Source organism: Lonchura striata, chromosome 2, assembly GCF_050655825.1.
Source record: "Lonchura striata isolate lonStrDom1 chromosome 2, ASM5065582v1, whole genome shotgun sequence".
NCBI lineage: Eukaryota > Metazoa > Chordata > Aves > Passeriformes > Estrildidae > Lonchura > Lonchura striata.
Window position 1 is genome coordinate 9,929,398 of NC_140704.1, and position 12,255 is coordinate 9,941,652.

Sequence of the window (12,255 nt, forward strand, 5' to 3'; positions counted from 1 at the left end):
AAGACATTGTCTCAGCATAGCTTTAACACACTCAACTTGACAACTCTAAGAAACAGGGAGATAGAGATATTAGACAATTGATCCTTTTTTCTCCGTTTGGTTCTCCACTCCCAAACCCATCATTTATATTTCTCCTAACAATGGGGTACTCTTTGGATGTCACTCAGGTTACCTAAATTTCAAGAAGTAATACTGAAACAAATTAAACTTCTTCCTTTAAGAAGAAAGCCCAACCACAATAACACACACAACCCACAATACACAGATGTGCATATTCATATACTATGAATCAGCTACAACAGAAAGCAGTTTAAAATGAAAAATAATCAGGCAGAAGAAGGACAACACAGAGTTCAGTGGTTAAGTACTCACAAGTTACTACTCTATTCTTACTCACACCTCTTCACTCTTTCCAGATGCAGGCTGGCAGCCCAGAGCAATGGCCACTGCAGTACTCATCACCCAAACTGATGAGATCCTGCTTAACACTAAGTTACTGTACATGGGAGTCGTTTTCCTTATAAATCACCCCTTGGTAAATTCCACCTAACATGCTCAACTAAGCTGGAGAACAGATCAGAAGAACGTGTCACAATGTCTCAGTGTCTTCAAATTTCATATGCTGTAGAAAAATCCTCCTACAGTTCCCACAGCTGCAGCAGTAACAGCAGCAACCACAGGTATAAGGAGAAGAGGAACATCTTTTTATTCTACAGCAAATAACACACATTGTATTGCAAAAGTCCACCTGTTTATCAGGTTTGCTGAGTCCATAACATCCATCAGCAGGGATACATTGGAGATTCCTGTCCTGAACCATCCATCTAAAGGTCTAGATGGCAAGTTTGATTCTGTATCAAGTAATCTTCATTATCAACTACACACAAGAGCCACCTTCTCTGCAAACATCACTCGGTACAGGTGTGATCCTGTAATTAGAGCTACCAAACCACTTTTCTTCCACAAACACTGGCACTGCTTTTCCAATACCAGTAAAAACCAAAGTCTTTGTTGTTCTAACTGTATAATTAGACATTATCTCCTTTCTCTAGGTGTAGCAGTGGTACAGCAGTTCAGTGATGACCCACAATACTAAAAACCTACAAAAACTTCATACAGTTTCTTATGAGAAAGACCTACCAGATTTCTTTACAACAGTACTCCAAAAAAGTTTAATTAAAAAGGTGATGACACCTATTTAGATTTATGCAGGCTTTTTCCTTTTTCTTAAGTAGATGAGAAAATAAAACAAGAGGAAGAATAACTCCAAACTAGAGCAGAAACTTAAGCAAATGTGTAGGACCCAAAATGGCACAGTAGACTTGTAATTAATGTCCTAGCATACCACTACTTTTACTACAATCACATACAGTATTTCAGTTTCTGTGTAATACATACTTAGGATTACAAAAAATTGTCTAAATCTGTTTTCAGAATAAACTCTTTAAAAATGCTAAGATTTGTTCCTATTTTGGTCATCTGCTGGTTGTTGACAGACTGCACATAGATACAGGTCTTGGTACCAGGCCAAATTTACATTTAATTTGGGGAAAACAAATCCAGTGTGGCTTTTTATCTGTATATTGAAGAAAACAGGAGCCAAAGTTTCACTAATCCAAAAACATGTTGAACATGATATGTTGGCATGTTATGAAAGTGGCACTAAGCAACAAGAACCACTGCTAAAATGGAAAAATTAGATTAACTTTTTCAGCTGATCTGAGAAAGAGCAAAATAAATTTGTTACCATAAGATTATGAAATTCCACTACCATTTTTAAAATAAAAGGCAACATGATACCTGCCCTTTAAAAACTTAAGAGTCTTGTTTTCCTACCTTTCCTCCTCTATGTTGTGATACTTAAACTGCCACTTTCCTTATATTATATGTTTGTGTCTAAATTACATTAATTCCAGTATAAAATACATCTGGTGCATAAAAAATGCTGCAAATAAAGGGGAAATGTCTTTTGCTGAAGACTTGCTCAAGTCTTAAAATGTCTCTATTTAAATACAATTTTGATCTCCAACTCTCCCATTGTAAACTCTTCTGCCTAGTTCTAAATTATTTGGAAAAGCACCCACCTCTGCTCCCTCCTACCTCATATAATCCGTGACACCTTTCAAACACAGCAGCACAGTTATAACTACATGTTAGCAAGTCTATGAGTACAGATCTTAATTTTTTAAGACAGTAAATGTGGTATTTTTCAGTGCATATGTAATTCTGTGTTGACATTTTAAGTAACATAACTTGTATTCACATTGAATTAATTCATTTTACATGCACAGTACAGAATATTCCTGATATATAACCACCTGCTCATGGAAGAAGTAAATCTGATTTAGGAAACTAATAATTAACATTACAAACTCTAGTGTGGCAGCCCAACTGTACAGTTTTCCAACTGCAACTGAGCATATTGCCAGCAGAAAAACATTCTCTTGAAATGATCACTTTCTTAAAAATAAATAACTCAGTGCAGTATTACTAAATACTTAATATGAACCACTAAAGCAACCGACAATACCAAGGTGTGTGGGGAAAGGGAATCATACCTAACACACAAAACTAAAGCTCTTCTCCAATCAAGGGCACAGGAAGATACCACATGTCAAATCTTTGAGATATCACATAATTTTAGTTGAAAAATGGTTTATTACACCTCAGTATCAGTCTCAAAACAGTACAAAGTTTCCTATATTTAAACACAGCCTTGTCCTACTCAAGCAATTTAAAATTTATTTCCATAATGGAAACCAAGAGAAAACACTTCAGTTTGGAGCTGACACTGACATGGATAAAGCTGGTCCCTACCAGCGATGTCAGGTTCCATCCAGTAGCTGTTATTTCAAGTATGACTGAAATTCACAAACCTCCAGGAAAATACAAGTAATGCAGAAGGAAGAAAAACAGAAGTTTTTCAAGATGCATTATGGAAGCACCATAAGACTCGTATAAACCTTAAGGACTACAGCAGCAGACATTGAAGACCACTCTTGATTTAAGCAGGTCTTTAGTCTGCAGAAGTGTTCTGATTTCCAGATTACATTTATTCTGGAAGCTACTTTTATTTGAAAGAAGGATGCTTCCAGAACATAGCAAATACATCAGCAGAAAGAAAAGAACCAAGACCTTTAAAATATAAGAATATGGATAAAGAAGGAAGAAAAAAATAACCAAAAAAAAAATCTACATCTATTTGCCAACTGGTGTCTGGGTCACACTTTTGGGACACCCTGCATATTGATAATTGCTTTCTCACTATGCCATAGGATATATGCAGGTGCTTGCAGCCAGCACTCGACTTTTTTTTTTGCCTCTGATTTCAGTCAGAAGGCTTTTTTCCAAATCTTTAGTTATTTGGACAACTTCATGCAGAAATTAATTGCCATTCTATCAAAGGTAACTTAAAATAAAACTTACACACAGCACTAAGCTTGAATATCTGCAGCTTAGTTACTAGCAGATTGTTACTATATACAAGCCTCTACTACAGATCTAACTTCAATTAATTCATTTTAAATGCAGTAACAGAACATTTCCATTATTTTGCTGTGTGATTACAGGAAAAACCAAACACAACACACAGGTAATGTAAGAGCTATTATTTGAGACTCACATCTCTGCTTCAAGAGGCAAAAACATTTAATCTCTTCTGTACACTGCACTTATTTTTATCACAATCTTCCACCAGAACTTTGGCAAAATATATGATGGAAGAGGAGTAAAAGATTCCAGTCTCACACCTACCCACTCTATTCTCTCTTATAACTTCCTTAGTAGAGCTAGAACAGGTCACAGGTATTGCAGTCTGATCACATGAAAACAGCTATTTGGACTCCTATCATCTCCATACTGCTGGATGCACAGTCACTGCAAAGAGTCCCTAGGAGAGATGTGGGTGACTGCAGGTCAGGAGCAGAGAGTAGTCAATAAAGGAATCACATGGAAAGAATCAGCAGAAACCCTCAGGACCTTGGGTATGGGCACTAAGAGCAGCAAGCTCTGCACAGAGCATCACGGGGCAGAGCAGGGCACAGGCAGGCCCGGATTCACACTGGCGCTGGCAGCTGCATCAAAAACATCGTAAATCCTCCAAAGGAGAAATTACTAACAAAAGGTATGCAACTTTGAAGCTGGATTTAAGCCAAAACAAACAAAAAAAGTAAGTAACGTTAGTTCTGAATACCTTGTAGAAAGCCTAAAACTTTCAAAGAAAGATTTTGAGAAAGCCTTTAAAAAAACCCACCATATCAATGCACAAATAAAGCCACCACGGCCCCTTGTACCTTAGACCTCATGTCACAGCCCTGAACCACTCGGAAACACCACCTCACTTGTGGTTCATCCCCGTTTGGCAGCACTCTACTGAGAGATCGAACAGCATTAAGCGCCCGATTCTATTTCCCGCTCGTCCCAAGTTCGTAAGAACGGCCCAAGCCGCGACATCCGCGTTCTGCAGGGACCGCGCCAGAACCGAGCCGTGCGCGCCACTGGCACCCGAGGGGAAGGAAACCCAAACCCTGCGGTAAAGTTTCTTTCTGCCAGCAGAACCCCGGTCACGGCAGGCTCAGGCTGTCACCGCCGCCTGCGCCGCGGGCGCACGGCGGGGACACGGCCAGGCCACCCCGGCGCCCGCTCCCGCTCCCGCCGCCGCTCCGCCTGGGAAGGGGCTGGCGAACCGGGACAAGCAGCGTGGGGCGCGGGAGATGCGCTGCCCTCAGCCTCCCGCCAGGCCGGCTGCGGGGCTCCGGCCTGCGTGTCCCTCGGGTCCCGGGGAGGTAACAGGCCCGGCCCGCCGGGCGCGGGTGCTCGTGGCAGCGCCGACGGGTGTTGGCCACTCACCCACGCAGGCAGATCCGCGGAGGAGACGCTGAGCCGCACCGCCTCCTCCTCGTCCTCCAGGAAGGCGAGCGCCCGGCCCAGGCGGGAGCTCTTGCCGCCGCGGTGCCTGCGGATCCAGAAGAGCCCGCACAGGGCGATAAGCACCCAGCTGAAGCTCAGCCCCAGGTAGCCCAGCACATACACGGGGAAGATCAGCACGAAGCTCCTCGCAAACTGCGACACCAGTCCCGTCACGTCCACGCTCAGCAGCGGTGAAGGCGACTCCGGCGCGGGGTCCGCAGCCGCCGCGTTCTCGGCGGCGGGATCCGCGGCGGACCCCGCGCCGGGGGGCTGCTTAGCGGCTGCCCCGCTCATGCTACTGCGGCGGCGGCTCCTACTGCTGCTGCCGCTCCTCCCGCCGCTCCTCCCCCCGGGGCGCTGGCTGCGAGCGGGCAGGGGGCAGGGCGGCGGCGGCGCCTCCTCGCATCCCGCGCCCGGCCCCGCTCACCGCGCTCCGGCACCACCCGCCGCCGCTTCCGGGCTCGGCCGGCCCAGCTCCGACCGCCGGGAGGAGGCGGCTCGGCCCCGACCGCCGCTATTGGCGCCCGGCCGCCGCACGAACGCCCCTGCCCGCCGCCGCCCCCGCCCCGGGCAGCCTGTTCCCCTCCCCTGTGCCGCTCCTCCCTCCCTCGCAGGCCTGCCCGGGGAGCGCGGGTTCGCGCTGCCGCTCGGGGCCAGGGCCATCGCCCGCGGCCTCCGGGAGCGAGGGAAAAGCAGCGCGGCTCTGGGGCCGCCGCCAGGAAAGGGCTCTTGGTGGGTGGCAGGAGCAGAGCGAGCGTGCCGAGGCGTGTGTGCGCTTCCTCATGGGCAAAGCACAGCGCCTGCCCTTCTCTTCAGTCACTCACGCGGCTGGGCAGTTTCTACCTGTTACGCCCTTCGATAACAACCTTCCTGTCTTTATTCCCTGTTGATGGTACTTTTAAAGGAAAGACTGATCAACGCCTCAGAGCAGCCAGACGCTGGTCACTCCGCGCCTTAGCTACAACAGGTGTTTCCTGAAGTTTTGCTCGCACATCCTCACATAAAGCTGCCTCCTCTGTCATCTAGTTAGCACACACGAGGGTGGCACCCACTGTCTTGGGATTTGTTAAATCGAAAAAGCTGATTTTACAACAGGCTTGTGTCGTGTATCCCTTTAACACCTGGTTTTCACATCATTCCTCCTATCATTTCTTTACCTTTTCAAACAATTTTGATGCAGCTACGAGTTTCATAAGAGGCAGCTGATGCTTTTCCTTAGCTAGCAGATCCTAATCAATTTGCTGGTACACACAGATTAAACTCAGCATTTACCAGGAGTTTGTGTGGGTTTTTTGGGGTTTGTTTTGTTGTTGTTGTTGTTGTTGTTTTCTTTAAATAGCTAACCTTTCACTTAGTGGGAATCAGGATCCTTTCTCCTCTCTTCAGATGCCAATTTTCACAAAATGTGTAGGACTTTGAGACTTCATATTTGCAGGCAGTAAAGAGGGGAGAATTACGTTAGCCAATAGGCTGCAAAGTTATGAAAACACACACAAGTGGACAAATAGGAAAGCTATATAAGCTTTGTTTGCTTAGGAAGTGCAAGTAACCTCATCTCAATTATCCAGAGAAGGTCCAAAAGGCAATGACATCAAAGGAAAAGTTGTTTGCTTAATGTGGCACATCAGAATTGGAAAAAGAATCCACATTTTGGCAACTGAATGTGGTATTCTGTTTTCTCATCTTTCCAAAATCCCTTCATGCCTGGCATCACACTGAATGGACCACTCTAAATTAAATTCTGGGTATAGATTCCTGCTCTTCTTCACCTCCTCTTTACCACTGACACTGTATGTTCCCCATCTGTTTATTTAGATTACTCAGGGTGAATATTCAGAACAACCAAATGATACAAAAAGATGTAACAAAGTCAGTGATTTACAACTAGGTGGTAATCCAAGTTTTGAAATTATAATTTACCTTGAGTTTTCTGGAAAACTCAAAACACCTTCAGGCTGTGACTGTGAAGGAACTCAATGAAGAGCACCATAAGACCCTAGGAAAGCTTGTGACTTTAAACTGAGGGTATCAAGTATGATGCTGTGAACCCTTTGGACACCAATTAACTTAACTAGAGTAAATCTGAGGGATTTTTTGCATTTATTGAATTCCTCTTCCAGTTACTCTGATTATAATGTGACTTTAATGTCACTCACTCCTGAGTTTCAGTAACACCTAGTACAAATGACTACATTGTATGTTGGCTCCCTCCATTACAACCAACACTATTAATACTCTCATTTTTTTCAAGTCTTTTGTTCTCAGCCTTGGAATCCATTGTCCATTTTATTTCCCTATCCGGCCTCACAGTGTCTGAGTCAGAATACAACTGTACCACAAATTAAAATGAAAATTCAAAATGAGGGGGAAAAAAGTGATAGAATTAATGTGATATTTGGCAAGTAACACTTTACCATAAGGTACATATTATTCTGCTCTCATGTATGTCCAGCATGTATTTTGAAAATGAGCTGGATATAGAATTTAGAGAAGTTCCCCATACGGTCAAATTCAATACAATGGAGAAACACAACAGGAAATAAAAATTAATCTTGTAGTAGCATTTAAGATGACAAACATAATATAATTGTAGACCAGGCAGCCTAGTACTGATCCTGCACAGAGTAATTCATTAATCAATGTGGAAGTTTGATTAATTAGAACTAAAAGTGCTTGATTATGTGCCAATCAAATAGGAAAAGAGAAGTAAGATCTTGTAGCATGAATTTGATAATGTTTATCTGTAACATCTAGAGGAAGTTCTGATAAAGAGTAAGACTTCTGACTTTTAAGAACTTTTGTAGATAACTGACTTGGCCCCACACAATATTTTGATGAAGAAACTGAGTGGTATGAAATTAGCATAGCCATTGTTGTAATAGAGACAAAGGAATCTTGTTAAAATCAAGATATAAAATCTGCTGCTAGGGGATAAGTTAGGGTTAGTTACTCCATTATAAAATTTTAAATAAAATGTTCCAGATAAACACTAGTTATTTGTTTATTCTAATATTTTGGTGCAGATAAAGGGTTTAATAATTTGCTCAAGAATCTTGAAAATGTAAATTCAGATATTTCCTGATCCTATATTTTAATATTTAAAAATGTGAAAATTAAAAAAAAGTAATATTTAAAAATATGTAGTTTAAAAAGGTAGTCCTTTGTGCATCAGGAACTCCTGAAGATAATTATTCATGGCCCAGAGATTGATCTGGCTTCTTCTTAAGCATCTTCTAATCAGTTGTATCAGTTACACAGCTGATTATATTTACTTCATTTAGACAACATTTATTCTTTCCACATCCTGCCTTTTTTAAGCCAGTTGTATTATTAGAATTTTAATTAATACTTTTTGTTAGCAACATCCCCTTATACCCATTCTTAGCCATATGTGTTTGCTTCTCCTTTTTGCTCTTTCAAATGCTATATCTTTCATTGCAAAGTAGTGTCATCCTATGTTTATCTTTACATTGCATCACCATCAGATTGCCATGATGATTTGTTTTCCAGTAAATACCAGCACTACTCTCCCAAATAACTTCCTGAAAGATCTTGTTTATACATAATTTTTGACCATAAGACAAATTGGGAAAATTCAGATTATGTGCTAAAAAAAAAAAAATCATTTTCCCAACTTCTCTGGAGTTCACACAAGAAAACATGTTTTGGAAGCAATTTTAATTGTTACTTCATGACCATTTTCAGTAACAGGACAATATGTGGTATTACACCTAGTTTTACCCAACAGCGTTATTTTAGTCTAATGGTTCTCTCTAGACATTTTTGCCATTTAAGAGAACTCTTTATGGAATAGAAATCTGGGAATTTTTGCTAAGGAACATCATCCTTAAAAAAATTGAATTATTAATGAAAATATAATTTACATGAAATTTTATCCTAATAGATTCTCATCATGGAATACTCTCTACTTCTGTGCTTGATTTTATGCACTTCTCTCAACCTGCTCTAGGTTATCTAGCATAGACCACTAATATTTTTTGTCTGCTTTGAATTATCTAATATATAGCACAAAGAAGAGCCTAAAGACTCTAACATACCTGAGCTTCTGTTCTTTGGAGAAAAACTATGTATGTTTGATCCCTGCTATCAGCCAAGCTGGCTTCAGTTTCACTGAATGCATAAATTGTACTCTCATAACAAGATCCTCAAATATTTATTGTTCCTGAAGACAGAAATACTTTCCACTAAGATGTGTTTCTTTACAAGTTTTCACAATAATTATAGTCTCCTTTTTCCCCCTCACTGGATTCTTACAAGCTCAAAAGACAAAAGCTTTACTGCAGAGATCCACATTTTTCCTGTTTCTATTTATGAACCTGGAGGACTAACAAAAGCATTTTGATACTTTGCAGATCATTTATGCACGTCTGCTGATAGAAATATTTAAATTTTCTTCTCAACTTCAAAAGGCATCAGGAAAAAGTGGTTAAAAAGGGAGGGGGAGGGGACCCTACAAAGCCTGGATCCTAACAAGTTTATTTCTTCATTTAAAAAAAAAAAAAAAAATTTTTTTTTCCTTTTTCCCTAACAATAGAAGAGTCTTGATTTTTAAGCCTGGTATAAAGTTGCCATGTTGTCCTGTTGTCCCTCTGAGGGGTAATATTTTCTTAACTTTTTGGTCTAATACTGTGATGTGTCATTCCATAGAGGTGAAGAAAAATACAATGCTGCTTCACAAGCTTAGAGGAACTTTGGAAGATAAAAACAAAACAAACAAACAAACAAAGCTACTTACTAGAGAATATAAAAAGCTGTGCTATTTTATCTTCCTGTTTTTCAGATAACAGTGCAAGTGGAGAAGGAGATATATGAACCAAGCCAGACAAGAGAAAAACCTGTAAATGCTAAAATTGTAATAAAATTCTCAGGGCTACCAAAAAAACATTTACAACACTTTTCTTGGAAAGAAAATCTAGGACATCCTTTTATGCTGGCTTTACACAACAGATATGTGTCATTTTATTGCCTGTATTCACTTGAGTCTAACACACATTTGTAAAAGCAGTCAGACCACTGATGTATTCATTTTTTCCACTACATTGGTGACGCACTGTAGTTTATTTTAATACATGATGAATACATTGAGGCAGGCACAAATTCTAGTATTGTTATTCCAAAGGTGCTATTCTACCTTGTATTCTCATGCAGCAGTTAAACTTCAGTTTGATCCCTAGATTTAAAAGTTTGAAAACTTTGAAAAGTTCTTTCCAAACCCTTTAGTGGCACTTTCCCACATCTATATTTTTTCTCATCTCAGAGATGCCTGACTAGTATACTATCATAGGGCTAAGAAGAAAAGCTATTAGCAGCCAAACTTGGTATTTTAAACTGGTATTTTTCACTGCTTTTTTTTTCTCCAGTAAATACATACAGATGCATGTTCTAAAGAGTAGACAAGAGAAACAGAACTTGAAAAAAATCTGCATCTTCTATCCAGTTTTTGGCATTACTGTCATATTTGCCTATTTAGTTATAGGTATTTGCTATATTGTTGTTAAAAATAAAATCCAGTTAAAAGGTTATTTTGTCCTTCAGTCTCTATACATAGGACAGCATTTCTGTAGAGATCCCTTCCTAAGCAGATGCTTAGTTCCATTTGTTTATACACTGTCACCACTGTGGCTAAAGAGCTCTTTGAGCTAATCCAAGATGGCTTTTATGCACATTTTTATTTGTTCGGGGAGGAAAATATAAAATCATAGAATTATAGGAAAATTTGGGTTGAAAGGGACCTTTAAGATCATCTAGTTCCAACTCTCTTGCCATGGGCAGGGACATCTTCCCCTAGTCCAGGTGGCTCAGAGTTCCATCCAATCTGGCCTTGAACACTGCCAGGGATGGGGCATCCACAGCTTCTCTGGACAACCTGTTCCTGTGACTCACCACCCTCACTGTAAAGAATTTTTTCCCAATATCTAATCTAAACTTACTTTCTTTTAGTTTGCATGCTTTGTCCTGACACCACATGACCTTGTAAAAAGTCCCTCTCCAGCTTTCTTGCAGGCTCCCCTCAGGTATTGGAAGGCCACAATAAGGTCACCCCAAAGCCTTCTCTCCTCCAGGAGGAACAATCCCAATTCTCCCTGCCTTCCCTTGTAGGAGAGGTTCTCCATCCCTCTGATCATCTTGGTGACCTCGTTTGGACTCACTACAAGAGGTCCATGTCCTTCTTCTCCTGGGCACCCCAGAGTTGGATGCAATATTCCAACTGGTGTCTCACTAGAGAGGAGCTGAGGGACAGAATCCCCTCCCTGCCCTGCTGCCCACGGGGCTTTGGATGCAGCCCAGGACACGTTTGGGTCTCTGGGCTGGGAGTGCCATGACTGGGTCATGTCCAGCCTCTCACCCACCAGCACCCCCATATCCTGCTGGGCAGGGCTGCTCTCAGTCTGCCTGGATTGAAATCAGGGGTTTCCCCAAACCAGGTGCTTATAGATTATCATTGTTCTGCCAAAGCCACATAAATAATCCATTAGAAGGCTTATAAATATTTTAGTATCCATAGATGTTTATACTTAGTGGATACAATTTAGCTCTTAAAAGTAATACTTACATTTAATGGTGTGTTTAGGCTTTTTGGTTTTTTTTCTTGGTTGGGTTTTTGTGTGGTTTTTTGGTTTTGTTTTGTTCAAGAAAATATCAAGATGGGGTGTTTTTGCTCATAATTGCATGCTTGATTTACTTTTCTGCTACATGAGAAAGAAAAATATTTCACAGTTTGGACAAGGGGAAACTTTCACAGCATTCTTAATTTATTCTGGAAATATGAATACAAGGCAAGGTATCACGAGTTTATATGTATTTGTCAATTGACTACAGCCAAGTATAAGGGGTTAAATTTTATCTCTGAAGCAGCCACAAACTCCCATTGAACTATGGCAAGAATGTTTCTAAAATGCAAAAATACCTCTTCCCTTGCTTCCCTCCTTCCCGCCCCCAGTAGTCAGTTTTCTACAAACAGCAATATTAGCAGTAGCAGTTACATATTAACTTTTTTTTTTTTTTGCACTCTGAAAATAGGGAACAAAGTTAAAAGAACCCAGAGGAATTTTCACTTGGTCTTTTAAATTGCACGTGTTAATATGTTGTAAATATTTGCTGTGAAATGGCACACACCTTTCCTGCAGGCAACCATCGAGCTCATTCCAGGTGTGTTTGGTGAGCTGCCACTTGTGCTTTGTTGCAGAAATCGGCTCTGGTACCTGTCACTGGGGGAAGATTATTAGCATTTTAATTTATTTATACAACTGTTCTTCATACCTACCTCTACCCAGCATCTGGATAAGTGGCAGATTAAGCATAGCACCCTTTAACGTTTTTTTTTGC

At 41.0% G+C, this 12,255-nt stretch overlaps 1 protein-coding gene across 5 annotated transcripts in view; it reads right to left on the reverse strand.

Moving 5' to 3' along the window:
• ESYT2 (extended synaptotagmin 2) overlaps nucleotides 1-5,239 on the reverse strand; it is a 79,160-nt gene extending 73,921 nt beyond the window's left edge. For 4 of the 5 annotated variants that reach the window (XM_021526539.4, XM_021526538.4, XM_021526537.4 and 1 more), the window contains exon 1: nucleotides 4,849-5,239. In XM_021526539.4, the coding sequence (XP_021382214.1) occupies nucleotides 4,849-5,202 (354 nt within the window). In that variant the 5' untranslated portion in view covers nucleotides 5,203-5,239. Of the gene's footprint in view, nucleotides 1-4,292; nucleotides 4,612-4,848 lie in introns of those variants that run through there. The other variant, XM_085572948.1, reaches the window with a different exon arrangement.
• Between the last annotated feature and the right edge of the window lie 7,016 nt (nucleotides 5,240-12,255).